This window comes from Scyliorhinus torazame, chromosome 16 (genome assembly GCF_047496885.1).
Source record: "Scyliorhinus torazame isolate Kashiwa2021f chromosome 16, sScyTor2.1, whole genome shotgun sequence".
Taxonomy (NCBI): Eukaryota; Metazoa; Chordata; class Chondrichthyes; order Carcharhiniformes; family Scyliorhinidae; genus Scyliorhinus; species Scyliorhinus torazame.
Genome location: NC_092722.1, coordinates 60,350,818 through 60,375,886, shown reverse-complemented (window position 1 = coordinate 60,375,886; position 25,069 = coordinate 60,350,818). Strand labels below are relative to the sequence as shown.

The window sequence follows — 25,069 nt, the reverse complement described above, 5'->3', positions numbered from 1 at the left end:
TGGGCCGAAGTCCCGTTGCTGTCATGCCAGTCCCGCCGGCGTGAATCAAATCACCTACCTTACCGGCAGGGCTGGCGGCACGGGCGGACTCCGGGGTCCTGGGGGAGGCGCGGGGCGATCTGGCCCCGGGGGGTACCCCCACGGTGGCCTGGCCCGCGATCAGGGCCCAATGATCCGCGGGCAGGCATGTGCCATGGGGGCACTCTTTTCCTTCCGCCTCGGCCATAGCCTCCGCGATGGCTGATGCGGAAGTGACTCCCCCCCCCCCCCGCGCATGCGCCGGGATGACGTCAGCAGCCGCTGATGCTCCCGCGCATGCGTGAACTTCCGCCGGCCGGTGGAGTCCCTTCGGCACCGGCTGGCGTGGCGCCAAAGGCCTTTCCCGCCGGCTGGCAGCACGCCAACCACTCCGGCGCGGGCCTAGCCCCTCAAAGTTTGGTTCCCGCCACTCCATCCCGCCCCGCGGGTAGGGGAGAATCCCGGCCCTGAATCTTCAGGTGCTGTTGGTGCCTTTAAGGGAAAACTGGACCAGAACATGAGACGGAAGAGAGTGGAATGATAGGTATGGATGCAGTTAATGTGGGAAGAAATCTGTGGGGAGCAAAAACTGGCATTAGGTGAATGGCCCATTTCTGTGTTGTAAATTTATACTAATATTGCAAAGGTTAATTTGATTTCCTATTTTAAAGAAATTCTCATAATTCAGAGAAATTAACTGGAAAAAAACTGGGATTTCCTGCTGTACCCATCTGAAGGGAGATGAGAAAATAGGGTTAAATATAGGTAAATAATCATAAATTGCCTGAGAGTACAGCATGAGATGTCAATCTATCACTGAAAAAATGAGCTCTAATCTGTTTACCTATGTTGTGCCAGTATTGGGGTTCTGCATAATCTGGAGAAGTACATGCAACAATATTTACTGTGCGCATATGTGAGATGAAGGTGCTTGAACATCTGTATTATATTAGCCCCAAGCTGGTTGATTTTATAATTCTCCTTAATTTACAAATCTAGAAATAAAACCCACCAGGTGTTTTGGCCTGGAAACAATTCAATTCTGGATCATTCATTTTATGAGCTTGCGAACTTAGATTTGGAATGTGACTTAGTTTAGTTCAGTAAGAGAAAATGCTGGAAAATCTCAGCAGGTCTGGCAGCATCTGTAGGGAGAGAAAAGTGCTAACATTTCGAGTCCAATGACTCTTCCAGCATTTTCTCTTTCGTTTCAGATTCCAGCATCCGCAGTAATTTGCTTTTATTTAGTTCAGTCAGAGCTCCACAAGCAAGACCATTGTTCATCCAGGGCATTGCTCTTCACTGAAAGGGTAACAATGCAACAACTTTGGATTCCACTACCAAAATTGTCACAGAGTGACAATACGGAGCAAAACCACAGCAAACAACAGTGATGATGCGGTCACTGGGTCAAAAACCTGGAACCTCCTACGACCAGCATCTTCGCATCATGGGAGTGTAGTATGGTTGAAGAAGTCGACATCTCCACCTTCCCAGGAGCCCTTGGGATGAGCAACAATGAACTGCCAGTAAAGCCCACTTGGCCAGAATAGATAACATAAATAATAACCGACACCAGTTGGGTTCTAAACCAGTCCAGCCCACTTCGACTTTGTCACAACTAAGATGTCCTGTGGCCAATCTAATCTCCGGTTTAAATTTCTCACAATGTTGGCAGAAGAGATGATGAGTATCAATATTTACTCACCGTCAAGATGGGATCGCCTTCCCTCGGCAGCTGCCTCCCCAAGTTGTTCCTATGCCTGCCACTAACCCGACGCCAGTTGATTGTAGGCCGGGGCTCCCCCATGACTATGCATTCCAGAGTAATGGAATTGCCCACACCCAGTCTGACCGGACCTCTGGGGGAGATGGATACAGTGGGCGGTCCTAGAGGCAACGAAGGAGAAGTAAATTTCCACTGATCAAACATAAATACAGATTGATGGATAAGCATTAGGGTGATGGATTTTTTTGTACAATCCAAGAAGGCTTTACCAGATTCCCCTTCTAACAACAGATGTAGGTTCCAGCTCATGCTGCTGAAAAGAAGAGGCATGCTATCTAATCTTTCCATCTTGTACTCATCATGACAGCTCGCCAGAAATTACTGAACTATAACTGAGGAACAACAATCTATGCCGCACGAGATGAATGTGCTGATTGGTTGGCAATCGGACCCTGACTGGTGGAGATTTTGCCATGGGGCATGGAGAAAGTAGCTGCCCAGCTTTGATCAAATATCGGGCAGGTTGACTCCGATTGGTCAAGGATACCCAGGGGAATGAACCAGGTTTTGTTTTGATGAAAAAGGCGCAAAGTATGCACTTTGCATACTTTGTGTCCCTTCTTTCTCCAAATCTTCTCTTAATTCATTGAGTACTGATTGAAGTATTGGATGGAATTCTCCCAACCAGCCCATGGCGTTTTTGATGGTGGGCAGGCGTGGTGGCGGGAACCAGAAAGTCATAAACTCGCCTGCATGAAATCACGTTGCAATTCTCCCAAGGCGGGTTAATGGCGGGTCGCTCTTCCCGCTGGCAGGTGTCGCAAGCACAATTTGCATTCATTTGCATCTCATGACTGCTCATTAAAACAGCTGCCCACTCGCATTCCGTCAGGCCTTTCAATCTTGTGTCACATCAGCGGCAATTTACATTTGCTTCAAACCTGATGGCTAATGAATGGCACGCACAAGGTGGTCGAACCTCAGTTCACAAGAGACTGAGATGAATGCAACAGCTTTTCTGCCACAGTGCTGTGCTGCTCCTGATGCACTGTTCGCCACTCTGCCAGGGCAGACTGGTTCCTGCTCTCCATCTCCAGGCCGAGTTGGTATTCATGGACAGCACCATGTTGCTGGATCCATGGACCCTGCTGTGATACCAACTCGGATCAGTACAGTACCTGGGGATGGGGAGCACAGGAATTTCCTTCTGCCCACACCGGTGCCACACACCAGTGTCTATCTTGACAGGATGGTGTTGTGGAACTCATGCTGCCACCGCAACAAAGGTACGAACTTCGACCGGGGATGGGGGTGGAGGGGCGGAGAGTGTGGCCTAACAAAGACAAAGAGGGGCTAGAGCGATGGCTCACGATGGCAGGCAGAGGGGCAAAGAGGTGGATGATGGTGGTGAACAATGGAAGGCAGAGGTAAGATCGAGGGGAGGGAAGCTAGACCCAGTCAAGCTGCATGAAAAGTTCACAAACAAGGATAAAGATAGATCAGCCATGATCTCATTGAATGGTGGAGCAGGCTTGAAGTGCCAGATGGCCTATTCCTGCTCCTAGTTCTTATGTTAGGAGATTAAAGGGGCAGCCACCGAAAGGGGCTTGTTGAAGACTCCAGATGCGACGGGTAGAGGTCTAAGTGGGGCATGAACCCCTTGTAGGTGATAGGCTGGGTTGTTGTATTGAGGAACAAGCTTCCTGTTGAGGTTGCTAACCTTTTCCCTCTGGGTTGCTGAAATCCTACTGGAGAAGTCAGGTGGGCTAGAGGGAGCGATATGAGTGGGCTGGACTGGTGTTTAAATATGGTGCTGGGACCTTTGAACCTGTCAGCTGAGAATGGGTGAATCAGCTGGCAGGTGACTTGAGGGGAACTCACTTGTGCACAATTCATGAGCTTCCAAGTGTTGGATTTTGCACGGGATCCTGATGTTCTGGTTGGAGGGACAGGCACCGCTGGAGCTGCCCGCTACCACACTTAGTCTCAAAATGGGAGATTTCCACCCAGTAAGTTACAAAAGCAACTGCTTATGACTTTAAGGCATAACTGGATGAACACTCAGCATTCATACGGTAAAAATAAATGCCTCATCGCTCTGAATAGGCAGCCATTAACACTGAGTTCTGGGCGAGAAGTCAGCCAGCTGAACTGATAATACAATAATGTTGTATATCGCGTCTCTCCTGTCCTCAGGATATCACAAAGGGCTGCCAATAAGTTACTTTTGGAAATGCAGTCACTGTTGTAATGGAGGAAAATGCAGTAGTCAATTTGAACACAGCCAGCTCCCACAAACACAACTGCCGACCCTGGTAAAGTCCACTATTCTGTTTTTTATATAATGCAGGGAAATCTTTTACACTCGCCTGAGAGGACGGGCATCCAAAAGACGGAATCTCTGACAGCGCAGCACTGCCGTAGTACTGCATTGGTGTGACAATTTGGATTCTATGCACAAGTCCTGGTGTAAAGTTTGAACCCAAAACTCTCTGACTTGGGGCGAGTCTGCTACGAACTGAGACAAGGCTGACACTTAAGACGACAAATAAAAACGGAAAACACTGGAAAAACTCAGCAGGTCCAGCTAGCAGATCTGTGGAGAGAGAGAGAGAGGCAGAGTTGACGTTCCGAATCTGCATGACCCTTCTTCAGAGTTTTGCAGAAGAATTATAATGGACTCAAAATGCTAACTCTTGTTTCTCTCTCCACAGATGCTGCTAGCTCTACCTGCTGAGTTTTTGGCTGCATTTTCCATTCTGTTTCTGACTTCCAGCATCGTTTTGCTTTTACTTCATATTTGACTGAAATAGGAATACTTTACTTTAGATGGGCGAGTCATGTGTGGAAAGAGAATTCGTAGAGAGATGAGAATAAATAATATGACCATGTCAATAAAATGCCAAACATTCTTTTATATGACACAAAAGGAGGATTGAAGTGAACTGTGCACTCATCCCAGTCAGCTTTGGAGAAAATTCACAAAAATATGGATCACCTCACCAGAAGAGTGAAAGACTGAGAACTGACCGGTGTTTGTGTCAGGACTGGTGACAGAATAGCTGGGAAGTCAAACTAACAGAGCTGAGCCTCAACTCATTGCTGTTTTACAATGTTGTACCTTGTACGATCAGAGTCATTATGCTGGAAGCTGAGCCAAACTGGTTACGAGCCACACATTTGTACTGGCCTTGATCGCGTTGACGAGCTTGACTGATTGTTATCATTGAGCCATCACTGCTGATCTTCACGTTATCTGAAAAACGAGATGAGCAGGTAAAGCTGTGGAAACTCCTTCATGGAGCTATCGCAACAGTTCATATATGTTCGTTGCTTGCTGTACGAGTGCCCACGTTGCAAAGTCTGACATGTACAGGCTTGAGCAATGAAGGAAAGTAACGATTGATTCTACTGTTAATAGTTTATTGATGCTTTCATTGCTCCATATCTACTGCTATAAATTTGCTATCAATATTTTTAAAGGGGTGCCGTTTGAAGCTAGGATATATCCAGGAATCACAAGATTGCTGATAGACTGGGACTATATAAAAGGTTAGACTGGGACTATATAAAAGGTTATATACCAGGTTATTCATGAAGGCTTCGCCTTCTCAACCTTGCCCCTCACCTGAGGTGTGATGACCCTTGGATTAAATCACCAACAGTCAGCTCTCCCCCTCAAAGGGGAAAGCAGCCTATGGTCATCTGGGACTATGGCGACTTTACTTATTTATATAAAATGCACAATAATCATAGCAGCACCAGTCTGTGGACATTTTACTTAAATAAACGTGTCTGGAAACTATTTGCAATAGTGAACTCCAGAGTCCTACTCCAGGCTTTCGGAAACAGTTTCAACATTTTACCCTGTGCTACTTTTAAGTACCTTGGGACGCAGAGTGCTAAAACTCATAAAACCCAGCTTGATCTTCGCAAGTTCAATGGAAAATTCCGAATGCAAACTACAAGCACCTTATTGACTCTGCCGTGATCAAAATTTATTTTCCTTCATTTACTATGTTTCAAAGTTGAAGAAATTCTAAATCTCTATATCATCTAGAATACTTGGATATTAAGTTTGCCCAGATAGAGATCGAAGTGGGCATTAACTTTCAAGCAATAATTCAAATAAAACATAATTATATAGGCGATTTCTCAATTTTGGCATTACATATACGGAGAACATAGACGCTGGGTGGTTTGGCAATGTTGCAATGTGACACACATTATGCCTGTTTGCAGTCAGGAGTTCACACAGAGGTGGCTAAAGCTTCAGACCTACAATGTCCAAGCATGAGCACGATACGGCAGCACATGGGGCGTATTAAACCCTGAAGTGTCAACCTTATCACTCAGTTGGTATATCTTCATTGGGCAGTGTACTAAAGAGGGAACGCTCAGGACCAATTGTTGGCTCTTGTGCACCGATTAGCCTTTGCTTGGAGACGGGCCTGTGATAGTTTACAAACCAGCTCTCCCTGCAGCAAACATTATGTGGCAAAAAAGACAACAAGGAAAAGTACAGCGGAAATGCTGGGTCTAACGTTGAACGGTTTGTATTTCAAAGACTTCCCTTTAAAGTGCATTACTTTTTCCTGTTACTGGATTTCCATGAGCTATCCTGAATTAATCGAAGGAGACGCTACTTGGACTCTGAGCACTTTGGCCAACTCATGCTGTTCTCTGGTTCAGTGTACACCGTGGTGACTGTGTTACGGCTCTGTGCGATTCGCACACTGACAGGACTTATTAAAGTACCACAAATTCCTCATTTCGTCCTTCCTTACTGACACTGCCTGCAGAGATCAAACAGTGCAGCCTCAGTCTCTGCAGCTTAACTGCGTGTATGGCTCCACGGTTGATACATGCAGTTGTTACTCGAGGAGAGAGCTATTCACGCTGGACACCTGTGGTTGCCTCAAATAGCCAGTGCGTTTACCATACTGGAAGCAGCTGTTATTGACAGTGACAGCAAATGGTTTGTGCTACCGTTCCCTATTTACATATGGGCAAGTTAAATGATGGAGACATTATGTTAAAAAAATGGCCATTCATGGCACCCCATAAAAGCACATTCCAGGCAAAGTCATAACTGTGGTGATATATATGTACACATCAATGTATATAGTTGTCCATCAATGCACATAGTTATCTTTTCGACCTCCGACCACCAGGTGGCGGTAGAGATCCACCACGTGACTTGAGTTACCCGCCAGTTGGTAGTAGGATGTACAAGAGTATAGTCGCACCGAGTAGCTCCAGGAGAATTCACTGAATTCATTTAGTAGCCTTCATCTGTATTATAGTTCCTGTGTTATCTTTCCATGTTTGTTAATAACTCATCTTTCTCGTTAAACAACCAGATGTTCTGTGTACATCATTACAAAGGTGGGATCACAGTTGGTCATTCATGGAGCCCCCCCAAAAAAGCACATTTCAGGCAATGTCAAAACAAACTCCAACCCTGCCTTTAGGTATCGGCATATGACACAAACCCCACTGCAATGTACCTTGTAGTGGCTCATTAGGCGTTTTCCACTCTATGCTGAATGGCTGAGCTCCCTGGGCAACCTGACAACTGAACACCGTACTGCCACCCTGGATTACAGTCATATCCTGTGGCCCGGTGCTTATCATTGGTATGCCTGCAGCACAATACAAAGGGTTAAAATTAATTATAAAGGTAACAGACAAGGGAGCAGTTTATTTTACAATATTAAGCCAATATGCAGTACAAGAAAGAACTTGCAGTTGTAAAGCACCTTTCACAACCCATGACTTCCTAACACACATTGCAACCAATTAAATAGCGTTGAAATGGAATCACTGCTGTAACGTGGGGAAAAGCAGTCACTATTAAAATCCCACAAACAGTAATGAGATAACTGAGCAGATCATCTGTTTTTCTTTTAGTGATACTGGGTTAGGAATCAATATTATAGCATCACAGAATTATACAACACTGATGGAGATCATCTGGCTCGTTGCAAGTTCTTTGGTAGAACTTTTTGATTCATCCTATTCCTTGTTCTTTCCTTACAGCATTGTAACGTTTCATCCTTCAGGTGTTTACCCAATTCCCTTTCAAATCTGCTTCTAGCACCTTCTCAGGCAGTGCATTCCAGATCACACCCAACTCGCTGATGGCACCTCGGTTTCTAAATTGCCTTTAATACGTAGCCTGGATTTTCAAAGAACAAAGAAAAGTACAGCACAAGAACAGGCCATTCGGCCCTCCAAGCCTGCGCCGACCATGCTGCCCATCTAAACTAAAATCTTCTACACTTCTGGGGTACGTATCCCTCTATTCCCATCCTATTCATGTATTTGTCAAGATGCTCCTTAAACATCACTATTGTCCCTGCTTCCACCACCTCCTCCGGCAGCGAGTTCCAGGCACCCACTACCCTCTGTGTAAAAAAACTTACCCTTCTCCTCTAAACCTTGCCCCTCGCACCTTAAACCTATGCCCCCTCGTAATTGACCCCTCTGCCCTGGGAAAAAGTCTGTGACTATCCACTCTATCTATGCCCCTCATAATTTTGTAGACCTCGATCAGGTCGCCCCTCAACCTCCTTCGTTCCAGTGAGAACAAACCAAGTTTATTCAACCTCTCCTCAGAGCTAATGCCCTCCATACCAGGCAACATCCTGGTAAATCTCTTTTGCACCCTCTCTAAAGCCTCCACATCCTTCTGGTAGTGTGGCGACCAGAATTGTACACTATACTCGAAGTGTGGCCTAACTAAGGTTCTATACAGCTGCAACATGTTGCCAATTTTTATACTCAATGCCCTGGCCAATGAAGGCAAGCATGCTCTATGCCTTCTTGACTAGATTCTCCACCTGTGTTGCCCCTTTCAGTGAACTCTGGATCTGTACACCAAGATCTCTCTGACTGTCAATACTCTTGAGGGTTCTACCATTCACTGTATATTCCCTACCTGTATTAGACCTTCCAAAATGCATTACCTTACATTTGTCCGGATTAAACTCCATCTGCCATCTCTCCACCCAAGTCTCCAAACAATCTAAATCCTGCTGTATCCTCTGACAGTCCTCATCGCTATCCGCAATTCCACCAACCTTAGTGTCGTCCGCAAACTTACTAATCAGACCAGTTACATTTTCCTCCAAATCATTTATATATACTGTGAACAGCAAAGGTCCCAGCACTTATCCCTGTGGAACGCCACTAGTCACAGCCTTCCAATCAGAAAAGCACCCTTCCATTGCTACTCTGCCTTCTATATCCTATCCAGTTCTGTATCCATCTTGCCAGCTCACCTCTGATCCCGTGTGACTTCACCATTTGTACCAGGCTGCCATGAGGGACCTTGTCAAAGGCCTTACTGAACTCCATGTGGACAACATCCACTGCCCTACCTGCATCAATCATCTTTGTGACCTCCTCAAAAAACTCTATCAAGTTAGTATTACACGACCTCCCCTTCACAAAACCATGCTGCCTCTCGCTAATATGACCACTTGCTTCCAAATGGGAGTATATCCTGTCTCAAAGAATTTTCTCCAGTAATTTCCCTACCATTGACGTAAGGCTCACTGGCCTGTAGTGCCCTGGATTATCCTTGCTATCCTTCTTAAACAAAGGAACAACATTGGCTATTCTACAGTTCTCCAGGACATCACCTGAAGACAGTGAGGATCGAAAGATTTCTGTCAAGGCCTCAGCAATTTTGTCTCTTGCTTCCTTCAGTATTCTGGGGTAGATCCCATCAGGCCCTAGGGGCTTATCCACCTTAATATTTTTCAAGACGCCCAACACCTCATATTTTTGGATCTCAATGTGACCCAGGCTATCTACACACCCTTCTCCAGACTCAACATCCACCAATTCCTTCACTTTGGTGAATACTGATGCAAAGTATTCATTTAGTACCTCACCCATTTCCTCTAGCTCCACACATAGACTCCCTCCCCTGTCCTTCAGTGGGCCAACCTTTTCCCTGGCTACCCTCTTGCTTTTTATGTATGTGTAAAAAGCCTTGGGATTTTCCTTAATCCTATTTGCCAATGGCTTTTCGTGACCCCTTTTCGCCTTCCTGACTCCTTGCTTAAGTTCCTTCCTACTTTCCTTATATTCCACACAGGCTTCGTCTGTTCCCAGCCTTCTAGCCCTGACAAATGCCTCCTTTTTCTTTTTGACGGGGCCTACACTATCTCTCGTTATCCAAGGATCCCAAAATTTGCCATATTTACCTTTCTTCCTCACAGGAACATGCCGGTCCTGAATTCCTTTCAACTGACATTTGAAAGCCTCCCACATGTCAGATGTTGATTTACTCTCAAACATCTGCCCCCAATTTATGTTCTTCAGTTCGTGCCTAATATTGTTAGAATTAGCCTTCGCCCAATTTAGCACATTCACCCTTGGACGACTCTTATCCTTGTCCACCAGCCTTTAAAACTTACTGAATTGTGGTCACTGTTCCCGAAATGCTCCCCTACTGGAACTTCTACCACCTGGCCGGGCTCATTCCCCAATACCAGGTCCAGTACAGCCCCTTGCCTAGTTGGATTATCTACATACCTACTCAAGCTCCTCAAGTGTGGCTTGATCTCTCAACCTTCTGATTCAAAGGTGAGGGTGCTACCACAAAGTCACTGCTAACTATTGTGAAGAAACATTTTATTATTTTAAAACTATTTTGGGGGTTTATTGTGTCATTCTGTGAATCAAGCTTGTGGCTGTGTGTGTGTGAACATAAGAACCAGGAGTAGGCCATCTGGTCCTTCGAGCCTGCTCCGCCATTCAATGAGATCATGGCTGATTATTTGTGGACTCAGCTTCACTTTCCCACCTGAACACCATAACCCTTTATTCTTCAAAAAACTATCTATCTTTATCTTGAAAACATTCAATAAAGAAGCCTCAACTGCTTCACTGGGCAGGAAATTCCATAGATTCACAATCCTTTGGGTGAAGATGTTCCTTCTAAACTCAGTCCTAAATCTACTTCCCCTTATTTTTGGGCTATGCCCTCTAGTTCTGTTTTCACCCGCCCGTGGAAACAACTTACCCGCATCTATCCTATCTATTCCCTTCATAATTTTATATGTTTCTATAAGATCCCCCCCGCATCCTTCTGAATTCCAACGAGTACTGTCCCAGTCTACTCAACCTCTCCTCATAATCCAACCCCCTCAACTCTGGGATTAACCAAGTGAATCTCCCTGCACACCCTCCAGCACCAGTACGCCCTTTCTCAGGTAATGAGGCCAAAACTGAACACAATACTCCAGGTGTGGCCTCACTAACACCTTATACAGTTGCAGCATAACCTCCCTGGTCTTAAACTCCATCCCACTAGCAATGAAGGACAAAATTCCATTTGCCTTCTTAATCACCTGTTGCACCTGTAAACCAACGTTTTGCAACTCATGCACTAGCACACCCAGGTCCCTCTGCACAGCAGCATGTTTTAATATTTTATCATTTAAATAATAATCCCTTTTGCTGTTATTCCTACCAAAATGGATAACCTCACATTTGTCAACATTGTATTCCATCTGCCAGACCCTAGCCCATTCACTTAAACTATCCAAATCTCTCTGCAGACTTCCAGTATCCTCTGCGCTTTTTGCTTTACCACTCATCTTAGAGTCGTCTGCAAACTTGAACACATTGCACTTGGTCCCCAACTCCAAATCATCTATGTAAATTGTGAACAATTGTGGGCCCAACATTGATCCCTGAGGGACACTACTAGCTACTGATTGTTACTAGCTACTCCCATTGTTAAATCTCCCTTCCCATCCTCTAAAGGATCAATACTTACCTTAGCCACTCTTTTTTGTTTTAGATATTTGTCAAAACTTTTACTGTCTTTTTTTATATTCTGAGCAAGTTTACTCTCATAATCTATCTTACTCTTCTTTATAGCTTTTCTAGTAGCTTTCTGTTGCCCCCTAAAGATTTCCCAATCCTCTAGTCTCCCACTAATCTTTTCCACTTTGTATGCTTTTTCCTTCAATTTGATACTCTCCCTTATTTCCTTAGATATACATGGTCGATTTTCCCTCTTGCTACCGTCCTTCCATTTTGTTGGTATAAACTTTTGCTGAACACTGTGAAAAATCGCTTGTAAGGTTCTCCAGTGTTCCTCAACTGTTTCACCATAAAGTCTTTGCTCCCAGTCTATCTTAGCTAGCTATTCTCTCATCCCATTGTAATCTCCCTTATTTAAGCCCCAAACACTAGTGTTTGCTTTTACCTTCTCACCCTCCATCTGTATTTTAAATTCCACCATATTATGATCGCTCCTTCCGAGAGGATCCCTAACTATGAGATCATTAATCAATCCTGTTTCATTACACTGGACCAGATCTAGGACTGCTTGTTCCCTCGTAGGTTCCATCACATACTGTTCTAGGAAACTATCGCGGACACATTCTATAAACTCCTCCTCAAGGCTGCCTTGACCAACCTGGTTAAACCAATCGACATGTAGATTAAAATCCCCCATGATACCATTTCTACCTGCATCAGTTATTTCTTTGTTTATTGTCCGCCCCACCGTAATGTTACTATTTGGTGGCCTGTAGACTACTCCTATCAGTGACTTTTTCGCCTTACTATTCCTGATTTCCACCCAAATGGATTCAACCTTATCCTCCATAGCATCAAGGTCATCCCTCACTCCTTAAATAAATGTCATCCTTAAATAACAGAGCTACACCACCTCCTTTACCATTCACTCTGTCCTTCCGAATAGTTTGATATCTTTTGATATTTAACTCCCAGTCGTGACCATCCATTAACCATATTTCAATAATGGCCCCTGGTGTGGATCTATGTATGAACATAATTTAATTAAGCTGGGGACTGGTTGGATACACGGTTGATGACATCGAAGGGGTCGAAGTGTGAAAGATCTAGATTTATTGTCACGAGTTATAGTGAAAAGTATTGTTCTGCGTACAGTCCAGGCAGATGGTTCCATACATGAAAAACATAGGACACTTGATAAAAACACAATGTAAATGCATAAATATAGACATTGGGTGAAGCATATGGGGTATAGTGAGCCTAGTTAGAGATGGCAGGCATTCAAAGTAAATGCGGCTAAGTTGAATTTTCTTTACGAAAATAAGACATGGCTAGAACTTTACATTTGGAGATAAAGTAGGGATGTTTTGTTCTGCAGTTACATTTCAAAGGGAAGTATAAAAGGGTTCACAACTTGGAAAAGGTGATGAATGAATAAGGCAAGGTTACTGAATTTTATTTTACCCAAAAGTGGGAGCAATAGGGAAAACATAAAAGAGTAAACTAAAGATTTTGGAACAGTGTCCAGTAGCCTCATTGGAAGGAGAGTTTTATAACATCACAGCTGTCAGGCAAGTTCTGGACCAATCCCTACACTACAACAGTGACCACACTTCCAAAGTACTTCATTACTGTGAAGCACTTTGAGCAGTCTTGAGGTTGTGAATGGTGCGGTGGAAATGAAAGTTCTGTTTCCTTCCATCCATAATGGAGTCATTCTTAAGTAGACAAAAACACAAAACTGATGCCTGATAAAGCAAACAGAAACATTAAAAGGTGAATAATGAAATAATAATGAGCACGAATGACTAGGTTTACGCACCGGATGATGTGGAGGGGACCGAGACCGAGAATTTAAGTTGTTCCATTCCGAACATATTTTCAGCGCGGCAGATATAATCGCCGCCATCAGCCAGAGTCACTTGCAGGATTCGCAGCACACGACCCTCCACCTAGAACATTAATGGGAAAAGTGCAAGATAGCTTTGTCACTTAAACTAACCGCTTTTAGCACTGCCACACATAACACAGCTCCCATCCAGCAGAAGCGAAATTCACGGAATATTGTGTTCACATCCAGTGGGAATGTGGCGATTGTTGGGCGGCACAGTAGTTCTCCTCGTGTCTGTGTGGGTTTCCTCTGGGTGCTCCGGTTTCCTCCCATAAGTCCCGAAAGACATGGGGCGGGATTCTCCGACCCCCCGCCAGCCTCTGTCAAGCTCCACCATGGCCGGCGTGGAGAAGAAAGCCCTTGCGCAGAGATCACATCAGCGGTTCTGCGCATGCGCCAGAACACGCTGGTGCTCCCGCGCATGCGGCAAAACGCACCGGTCGTCGGCGGCCCTTCGGCGCCAGTTGGCACGGCGCCAACCACTCCAGCGCCGGCCTAGCCCCCGGAAGTGTGGAGGATTACGCAACTTCTGGGCGGCCCGACGCCGGAGTGGTTCACGCCGCTCTTTGGCGCCGGTTGGGGGAGAATCCCGGCCGTGCTGTTAGGTGAATTGGACATTCTGAATTCTCCCTCTGTGTACCCGAACAGGTGCCAGAGTGTGGCAACTAGGGGATTTTCACAGTAACATCATTGCAGTGTTAATGTAAGCCTACTTCTGACACTAATAAAGATTATTCATTGTATCCAGCCAGCCTCCCGGAGGTTAAAAGTCAGACCAATGACCTGATCAGGAGGAAATGAGCTCCGATATGGAAAACACTGAGAGCAAGCACCACCTTTTGCCTGTGAGAGCAGTGACAGAGGAAGATTGCCTCATGCGCCTCATGTTTATAGCACAAAGCTGTTACTTGTGAGTGTAAGTCAAGTGAGCTCAATTATCAGGCATGGAGGCCTGAAGCCTACCATGTCATTGTTAGACTCTGTCCATGTCCATACACTCAGACTATCAAGGTTCATCAATGCCCCAGGTTCTGCACTAATTAGACATCTTCCCCAAACTACCTTAAGTGCCATTGCTCTAGATGCTCAGTGCAGGCTAGGAACAGGTGCTAAAAGCAAGCTACATTAAATTCAAAAAACTGATTCTTCCTGATGAACTTTCTTTCCAAAATGGCCATCTAATCATTTCAAAAGCTCCATGTCTTTGTCTCCCTGGAGCAATGTATAGATGGGGCCCTGTGCCCCAAAATATGAAACCATTAAAAAAAGTATTGGCACTAGGATAACAGTCATCGGCACTTTATTAGCCGCTGGTGCTCAGTATCCTGGAGGCAAATTTGCCATGCAAGGTCAATTCCTCTGGTCGCATGCAGGGCCAGTGCACAACTTCCAGAGGATTAGCCCGACAGTGACAGCTGCACTGTGTCCTGTGAAGGAATAATTGAGGTTTCCTCATTTTAGCTATTCAAATGGAAGCAGAAGTCATTCCCACTCCTAGTAACTCCTGAGACAATGTATGCAGTTTGATGATGGAAATGGTCTTACCAGTGACGCTCGGTTTAAAGTATTTTAAAAAAAATAGAAAACCTGAACTCCAGCTCCTAGCCATTGCATATTAGGAAGCGGGTCAACAAACTTGAAAATAATGGGAGCGTTTTCACTCATTTTTGCAAAAGAAACTTTTTCAAAAATCTTTACGACTTATTTCTTTCGCGAGGGCACTAAATCATTACTGCATTTGGCACATTCAGAAATGCAAACATAAGTTAGAAAAAATTGAAATAAGCTTTTAAAGATAGGCAATATAATTAGATCTAAAATAATACTGCTATGTTACGTTACTACATTTTAAGTAGTATGTTTTATCATATTTTAATTTCCCTTCAAAAACCATTTCTGCCTGGAAGCAAATTGCTTGCCAGCTTGAAATCCCAAATTGACCCTGTCTTGTTATGCTCTTGTCGTGGCATCAGCTGATCCTTGATGTGCACTCTGACAAAGGAAGGTTCAGACTTGGACATGTTTATTAAATTATTAAAAATTCTCCTACTTCGATTCGACGCTACTGTTCATCCTGCTATAGCTACTCAGACTGACTAACCAGTCTGCTACAATCCACGTGGTGGGAGTGATGTATTTCAATCAACCCTGTGTCTGTACTCACAGAGTCTCCACTGGAAAGAGGCTGAGCATGTGTGATGTGTCCTTTTATATGGGTTGGTGTAATGCCCTCCTGTGGTAGTGTCACCTTTGTGTGTATCGTGACTGCCCATTGGTCGTGTCCTATCTTACTGACCTATTGGTTGACTGTCTGTGTGTCATGTCTCTGGTGTTCCCTCTAGTGTCTAGCTAGATGTAGTGTATGTACATTAACCCTTTGTGTACTTACAGTGATGTATATCATCACAGACCCTAAACTGAGCTTTAACCTCTGCATTCCATCCACCATCAGAATCTTTCAATTCCCTGACATTCGCTGTCTTCACCTCCACGGTTTAAGAATACAGGTTTGATGTAACTTAAGTAAATTTAAAAACTTTGACCAAATTTTGTACCTGCATGCTTTGCAAAGTCAAAGTGGAGTAAGCTGCTCAAAGCTGCAGGTTGCCTTTTCACAGATCAGCAAGAATCACTGGGCTGGGGCGGGGAGCAACACTTTGAATGCCCACTGTCATCAAAGGGAGTTAAATGCAACAGACAACCATACGTTGGAGCTGCGGTAAATCATTATGTTGCTAGAATTCAAGGTTAATTAGAACCTCAGTTTGGAATCGATAGTCTGATCAAATCGGAGAACCATCATAAGTGGCTGACAACAGGCGAATACTAAACAAGAAATTCTGCAAGTTAATTTACTCATCAGAGGCGGCGCACCATTTGCTGTCACTGGGATTCTTTCCTCCCGGGAAAGGCGGGAGAGGCCTGCAGCGAGCCTCCCGACAGGCTCCGCACCTCCTGGGAGTCTCCAAAATCCCGCGAGACGTTGGAGTCGGAACCCTGGCCCAAAGGGGCGGGACCGAATGACACTCGCAGAAATAGGTCTTAAGCCTACTTATGACCTACCTGCGTGCGATTCAATGGTCTCCCTCGATTCTCAAGCCTCCCAGGAAGGCTGCAACCAGGCGCCGATCAGTGCTGGTCCAAACAAATGTGGACCAGGCGGAACGGCAACCGGGGGAGGGATCTCCCAGGCCACCAGAGACCCCAGGTAGACAGGGTAAGTGCAGCGTGGCTCCTTGGCCATCCTCCTGGAATGCGGGTAGCTTGGCACTTCCCTGATGGCACCTTGGCACTGCCACCCTGGCACTGCCAAGGTGCTTGGATGGCACTACCATGCCAGGAGCACTGCCAGGGTATCTGTGTAAGGGTGCCCAGGTGGAATTGCCAAGAGTCATGGGACAATGGGGGCCATAGACATGAAATGAGGGTGGTGGGGGTTTTGAAGGGTGTGGGAGTGCAGGGCAGGTATGTAGGGCCTCTGGGAAATTGGGTGGGTGATGGATGTGGGTCCTAGAAGGAAGGGGGTGCTGTAAGGGGCCTTGTGGGGGCCTGAAGAGCAGGGATCCCCAGTGACTCCATAGCGGGGGTGTACTCACTTCGGGTGGGGGGGGGGGGGGGGGTAGTGTCCATGAGTATGGGAGGTGACATTGCCCATGGGCGGTGGGTGTGGGGGACGCACAAGCTCACTTAGAGATCGGGGCACTCTTTCAAAATTGCTTCCTGATCTCGGAGTTCAGCTCCCCAGTGCTAAAAAAAATTCGAAACGTGGGCTAAACCAGTGAGAAACTCCCCAGAGCCCCAAAAAGTGACTAAGTGTAATTGAATAGCGATGGGGATCTCGCCGGCAGAGAACTCCTTGAAAAACCCGCCACAAATTAACTTTGTAATTTTTTGGGAGAATCGGGCCCAATGTTAAAGATTGGTGGATCAAAGGCAGAAGGCGCACATTAAAGTCCTAGATGCTCGTGGAGGATGAATAATATTGTCGGGCGGGGGGGAGAGGGGTCACCCCCTCGCTGGGTGTGAACCTGATTACGTCGCTGGAAAACCTTTAGTGGACAGTGAGGTACCGTCAGTACAAAATCCTGTCTACTACTGGAAGAAAACTGTAAGAAGTGGCTGTTAAAGGGACATCATTACTTTCCCACCAGAATCTGAATCAACAAGGCCGGATCATCTGTTGGTGGTTGTATGTATGGTCATCACCTGTAACATTATCAATGTACCACTTACACTGTGCAGCTAACTTTATGGTGCGTGGTGGCGGAAGTTTAGAATCTATCCATCAGATACAAATTACATCATTAAGAATTTGTGAGTCCTGTGTAATTTCTCATAAATTTCAAGTAAAAGAATCATAAAGCTGTAAAAATTAACAATGAGGTCTTACAACTGCAATCTTTGTAGGTGTCACTTCCACACTATTCCAACGTCCTGAAGTGTTTGTAAACTCCCGACCTGCGCAAAAAAAATCTTCCTCATCCACTGCACCCTTCAAATTTGTTAACTTTCACTGATTCCCATACCTCCAACACAGTCAACTTAAAAACACATGCCCCTGACATGGCCACCTCGATTGCTAGAGAGCTTATTTAAATTCATGCAAATTGATGGTAATCAGGTTCACGCCTTAGCTAGCGGCGGGGGAAGGAGACAGAGTGGGAAAGATCGATTTCTGAGATCTCTGTCGGTGCAAAACTCATTATGGCCCTCTCGCAAGAGCCATAATGGAATTTGCGGGCATGATGACCGGGTCTGAAAAGCCCCCCCCCCCCCCCCCCCCCAGCTCAAACGCTTAATTCCTTGTACTCTAGCCTTCTCCTCCCAACATTAGTAGCAAAGCCTTCAGCCACCTCCATTCTACAGTGAAATTCTCTCTCGTGGTGTCCTCGTGTTCGCCTCTCTCTCGTCACTCAAAGAGCTTCTTAAAGGTTTCAGTTACTCTTCCGAATCTCTCTTTATCTGGCACAGGATTCAGTTCCTCAAGCACATTCGTGACATGCCTTCAATGATATTATAGAATACAAACAATCCCAGAAACATTCTGTCACCCCCCCCAGCTTTGGTCTGACTCATTCCTGGAATCTAGTCCAGCCTCCATGTATATAGAAAGCCGCAGTCATCCCAACATGAGGAAGTTGGAGGCTAGGGTGAGAACTACGCTGGCATGATTTCCTTTACGGGTTTGCACTACAATTACTCAAGAAATTCCCCACAGCCTGACCATCTACGCACCCCTGTTCTGGAGGTTTCTCAGTATTGTTTCGAAGACAGATGCCAGAGTTTCTACAGCAAGGAGCAAGAAACTTCCAACCAGTAATAGAGAGGGACAAAAGGAACATTAAGTGAGTCAGTTTGAATGCAGAGGGTCAGATACACTTACTAAGTTAGATCACAACTGGATTTATTGCCTGACAACCACCTGCCAAAGTAATACCAGAATTCACAGTTGGACATGCACAGATCAATATTGATTGTGATTTGTAGCAACAGAGCCAAAGGATTTGGGAAAGAGTAATTTTGTTGGTGCTTACCTGAAAAGTGTCTCCATTGCAAACCCCAATGTCCCTGGAAATTTAGTTTTTCATTACACTTTACTGATATAAATTAAACCAGAAGACTCACTTCTATTCCACCACAATGACATACCTGGTGATTGGCATTTAGATAGCCATCTGTTTTGTACCATGTGATCATGGGTTCCGGCTGACCTGTGACCTCGCAGTGTAACTCCAGCATTTGCCCCTCCGTTATCGAGACGGGTCTGGGCTGGACTCTCACTGTCGGTGGTCCGCCACCTGCTGCAGGGAGGGTGGAGATCAGAAGAGGCATCAATAAGACCAATAGAAATGTGGGTGTTACAGACGCTGTCATTGGTTGAATCTCATATTTTGGCATCTTGTACTGACATTGGGGCGTCACGCTGGCAGTGTGGTTAGCACTGCTGCCTCACAGCGCCAGGGTCCCGGATTCGATTCCGACCTTGGGTGACTGTGTGGAGTTTGCACTTTCTCCCAATGTCCTCCGGGTGCTCTGGTTTCCTCCCACAGTCGAAAGTTTTGCCGGTTAGGTGGATTGGCCATGCTAAATTGCCCTTTAGTGTCCAAAGGTTAGATGGGGCTAGTGTGTTACGGGGATAGGACAGGTGAGTGGGCCTAGGTAGGGTGCTGTTTCAGGGGGTCAATGCAGACTTGATGAGCTGAATGATTGCCTTCTGCACTGTACAGTACGAAGTCTTACAACACCAGGTTAAAGTCCAACAGGTTTGTTTCGATGTCACTAGCTTTCGGAGCGCTGCTCCTTCCTCAGGTGAATGAAGAGGTCTGTTCCAGAAACACATATATAGACAAATTCAAAGATGCCAAACAATGCTAGGAATGCGAGCATTAGCAGGTGATTAAATCTTTACATATCCAGATATGGCACTCGACTCATCGATCGACAGTTCCAACGCGCCACAGCGAAAAACCGGACCGACCTCCTCAGAAGACAAACATGGGACACAACCGCAGAATACCCTTCGTCGTCCAGTACTTCCCCGGAGCGGAGAAACTACGTCATCTTCTTCACAGCCTTCAACACGTCATTGATGACGATGAACATCTTGCCAAGGTCATCCCCACACCCCCACTACTTGCCTTCAAACAACCGCGCAACCTCAAACGAACCATTGTTTGCAGGAAACTACCCAGTCTTCAGAACAGTGACCACGACACCACACAACCCTGTCATGGCAATCTCTGCAAGATGTGCCAGATCATCGACATGGATACCACTATTACACGTGAGAACACCACCCACCAGGTACGCGGTACATACTCGTGCGACTCGGCCAACGTTGTCTACCTCATACGCTGCAGGAAAGGATGTCCCGAAGCGTGGTACATTGGCGAGACCATGCAGACGCTGCGACAACGAATGAACGGACATCGCGCAACAATCACCAGGCAGGGATGTTCCCTTCCAGTCGGGGAACACTTCAGCAGTCAAGGGCATTCAACCTCTGATCTCCGGGTAAGCGTTCTCCAAGGCGGCCTTCAGGACCCGCGACAACGCAGAATCGCCGAGCAGAAACTTATAGCCAAGTTCCGCACACATGAGTGCGGCCTCAACCGGGACCTGGGATTCATGTCACATTACATTCATCCCCCACCATCTGGCCTGCGAAATCCTACCAACTATCCTGGCTTGAGACAATTCACACCTCTTTAACCTGGGGTTACCCCATCTCTGGATCTGTAAAGATTTAATCACCTGCTAATGCTCGCATTCCTAGCATTGTTTGGCATCTTTGAATTTGTCTATATATGTGTTTCTGGAACAGACCTCTTCATTCACCTGAGGAAGGAGCAGCGCTCCGAAAGCTAGTGTTTGAAACAAACCTGTTGGACTTTAACCTGGTGTTGTAAGACTTCGTACTGTGCTCACCCCAGTCCAACGCCGGCATCTCCACATTCTGCACTGTAGGAATTTTATATATTTTAAAATTACTCAGTAAGAGTCAGTAAAAATCTAGGGATGCAATTAAACGCGTGGTAGCAATTTTATGACAGGGTGGGATGGTAGCACAGTGGTTAGGACTGCTGCCCTACGGTGCCAAGGACACCCGGTTCGGTCCCGGCCCTGGGTCACTGTCCCTGCGGAGTTTGCACATTCTCCCCGTGTTTATGTGGGTCTCACCCCCACAATACAAAGGTGTGCAGGGTAGATGGATTGGCCACGCTAAATTGCCCCTTCATTGGAAAAAAAGAATTGGGTACCCTAAATTTATAAAGAAAAAGAAATCTTATGAAAGGTTTTGAATATGTAACCTCTGAATTACATCCATGTCATTTTTGAAGTTTGCAAAGCCTAAAATGGACACAACAGGGATCCTGATCATCCTTTGAGAGGAAGGTGACCATGCTCATCATCTGGGGTGTTTGGTAGGGTTCCGGTGGTTACTTAGGTGACCACTGAGACAGATGTGCAGCCGGAAAGCTCTGCTGCAAATAGTGCAAGATTTAGCAGATGACTGAGTTTTGGAGTTGCTGGTTTGGGACCGATTTCCTCTCCTCGCCTTTCCCCTCTGAATCTGGTACGCTCTTGCTTTCGAAGGGCACACCAACAGAGTAAATTCAGGAAAGCTCCATTTGGGCCAAGGCCTGTTTCATCAAGAGTCTGGGCCAGAGAGGGCGACTGGCATTCTCAGACCAACTCTGCAACCTGCTGAGTCAGAGCAGGAGCATTGCTGATTTACTTCCAAATTTACCCAATGTTGCTGCACCCGTGATCAATACAAGTCCAGACCAAATTCCTCCCAACAAACCATTGCTTGAATTCTACAAGGTGCCTGGTACGAAGTTATTGTACAAAATTAGGGCTCATGGAATCTGGGGATATTGGCATGGAATGAGGGCTTGTTGATGGACGGAAAACAGAGTGTAGCAATAAATGGATAATTTTCTGATTGGAGAGCTGTAAATGTGGAGAACCCCAAGGATCAGTGTTTGTGCCACAATAATTTAGAACCTATATAAATAACTTAGATGAGGAGACTAAGTGTAATTAGTCTAAGTTTGCTGACAACACAACGTTAGGTGAGAAAGTAAATGCTGAGGAGGACACAAAGGACTATAGACAGGTGCAGTGAATGGCAAAGATTGCGCATATGTTTGGCCTCTTTGGCCCTAGAGTGAGTGCAACCAAAACTGGTTCCTGGGGTGAGGGGATCCAATCTACAAAATTCTTAAGGGCTCAGCAGGGTAAAAAGTGGGCCGATGTTTCTCCCTGGCTGTGGAGTCTACAACTAGAATTAGAGATGAGAGAAAAAGGAGTTGATCATTTAGGACTGGGATGAGAACAGCAGGGCTAACCCACTCAAATAGGGAGCTATTTTAAGGCTCTTGGCAAATCGGATGGCTTTGAATGCAGTTGGTATTAAGTTTAACCCTGTGCTCCCGTGTGCAGTCATTCTTCCCGAGTGCATGACCTGACGATTAAAATTTTCTTAAATAGCGCACAAAATCTTTTGGTTCCAAATGGAAAGTGAACAGTAAGAGCAAGGGCAGTGATAGGATTAAAAGTGGGTGGGAAATGTAAAACATGCAGAACATAAATGACTGAGTTACGCACTGGATGGAGTGGAATCGAATGAGACGGAGAATCTGACTTCCTTTGTTCCAATGACGTTTTCTGCGCGGCAGATGTAATCCCCGACATCGACGGGATTCATGCGAAGGATGCGTAGCATGTGACCCTGAACCTAGAGCATCAACAGGAAATTCACAGCCTGCGTAACTCTCCCCGGCACCTTTCAGCATTTACAAATATACAGATAACTACAATGCACACTCACCACTCAGGAGGAGCAAGGGCTAATATTTTCTTCAGGTGTAATGATTTAAGCTCTGCTTCAAGATACACCTGAATCTCATGAGCAGGTTCAAAGGGGTTAAACACCCGAGTCCTGTATCTTTATTTTTAAAAAAAACTTTCAATTCTCTGAAGATTATTTAAATAATTATTTATCAACCTGAATGGGTCTAGGGATGATACCAATGGTACGAGAGAGAAGTTGCTGGGAGATAGATGCAAGGTTAAAGGGAAGGGATGGAGGGAGGATTAGAGGGAAGAGAATTAAAGGGGAACATCAGAATGGGTTTCACACGAGTGGGACTAAATTCAGAACTGTATTAAAGTACCTACAGAAAAACATCTCAACTCTGACCTTTTCCAAGGCTGTGGCAGTGGAGGATTAAGAGTGACCAGATATAAACAAAGGGTTAGAGAACCTGAAGTAGAGGCTTGAGCAATTACTCGCACTCCAACACCATGTCCAATGGCGACAGGACTCAAGGTGGTGCTGCACAAGTTGCACGCAAGGAGGGTTGTCCTTCAGAGCTGGACCATCCCATAGGTCAGTCAGTACTGCTGCATGTCTACGGGGGAGTGCAACCAAGTATCAGGCTGCAGGTCAGCACTACTGACCAGCACCACAAGCTTCCTGATGCAAGATTGACACAAGCATCCTTGCAGGAAATGGTGCATCATTGTATCGGCCTCTCCACTGACCCGGGACAGGAGAAGCTAGGTTCCCCTCAGTTCCAGATAGATGGTTGCCTGGCAGTCGTGCCAAGTGTCCCCTCCCCCAGACACCTAGCTGCCCTTAGTTGTGTGGCAGTTACGCAGTTATTGAGGCGCGTCTGAAAAATATTCCAACATTGCAGTTACTTAGTCAGGCATTTGCATCTCAGGATAGGTCAACCAGGGACCAGCCGGGCGTGCCACCTTTTGTAACGGAAACTCCCTCCAAACCAACAACCGGCGAAGCCTAATGAATAAAATCATTTGGTGTCGGGTGGGGTATTTTCTTGGAAATGCCATTCCTTCCACCACAACAACAGGTTACATTTTACATCAACAGCTCCATTGTGTCCACACAAAATAATTACCAACAGATGGAACATCCTGGGTTGTCCCATCAGTTTCACCTACCTGGTGATTGGCTGTTAGAGAACCAGCTGCTCTGTGCCATGTGACTCGGGGTTCTGGCTGCCCAGTGACCTGGCAGCGTAACTCCAGCATTTCGCCTTCGCTGACCGAGGTGGAAGAGGGATAAATCTTTGCCGTGGGGGCAGTTACGTGTGCTGTGGGAGGGGACGGTGGTGGTTGGAGAATAGAAGAGGTTTTTAATCAAAGCAAGCAGGTGGAAAGTACACAATACTGAGGGCTGTTACTTGTGGAATCACAAGGATGTCTCTCTACCCCCGACTTGTTCCCTCCTCGTTCTTCTCCTGCCTCATCTCGAACCACAACAAGATACTTCACTGGATCGCCTCCCGTTTCCGTTTTCGCAGTCCTTCAGATGACCCAGTTAATCCCAGTTATGCAGTATCCTTCATGTACCCCTCCTTTATACAACAAATATCTTTTCAAAAAATATTTTTTATTCTCCTCCTTTTTTACATTTTCTCCCAAATTTACACCCAACAATAAACAATAATCAGTAACGAATGTAATGTCAATCCCCATATCAATAACAACGATCCCATCCTCCCACCAAACCCCCAAACATTAGCCCGCATGTTAACATAAACTAATGACAAAAAGGAATCAGGAATCACCCATAGTCACCATTAACACATACAGTCCTCTCCCCGCAAACCTCCCAGCCCCCAACCCCCCTAATGTTCGATGTGATCCAATTCTCGAAAGTGCATAATGAATAACTCCCATGAATTGTAGAACCCTCCATCCTTCCCCTCAGTTCAAATTTGACCTTTTCAAGCGTCAAGAATTCCCACATGTCCCCCTGCCACGCCAGGGCACAGGGTGGAGAGGTTGATCTCCACCCTAACAGGATCCGCCTTCGGGCGATCAACGAGGCGAAGGCTACAACATCTGCCTTCGCCCCCGTTTCCAACCCCGGCTGGTCTGACACCCCAAACATGGCCTCCCGAGGGCCCGGGTCCAGTTTCACGTGCACCACTTTAGTGTTTATCCTAAAGACCTCCTTCCAGTAATCCTCCAGCTTTGGACAGGACCAAAACATATGAATGTGGTTTGCGGCCCCCCCCCCCCCGCAACATTCACACACATCTACTACCCCCTCAAAGAGCCGCTCACCCTCGCCCTTGCAAGGTGCGCTCTATGCACCACCT

At 45.9% G+C, this 25,069-nt stretch overlaps 1 protein-coding gene across 7 annotated transcripts in view; it reads right to left on the bottom strand.

The window, feature by feature from the left end:
* The window catches only part of hspg2 (heparan sulfate proteoglycan 2), a 644,821-nt gene that overhangs the window by 115,267 nt on the left and 504,485 nt on the right, over positions 1-25,069 (bottom strand). For 6 of the 7 annotated variants that reach the window (XM_072478556.1, XM_072478558.1, XM_072478559.1 and 3 more), the window contains 7 exons: positions 23,904-24,055; positions 22,542-22,671; positions 19,077-19,228; positions 13,359-13,488; positions 7,258-7,392; positions 4,869-5,003; positions 1,727-1,908 (listed from right to left, as the gene is read on the bottom strand). In XM_072478556.1, the coding sequence (XP_072334657.1) occupies positions 1,727-1,908; positions 4,869-5,003; positions 7,258-7,392; positions 13,359-13,488; positions 19,077-19,228; positions 22,542-22,671; positions 23,904-24,055 (1,016 nt within the window). The remainder of the gene's footprint in view (positions 1-1,726; positions 1,909-4,868; positions 5,004-7,257; positions 7,393-13,358; positions 13,489-19,076; positions 19,229-22,541; positions 22,672-23,903; positions 24,056-25,069) is intronic. The other variant, XM_072478557.1, reaches the window with a different exon arrangement.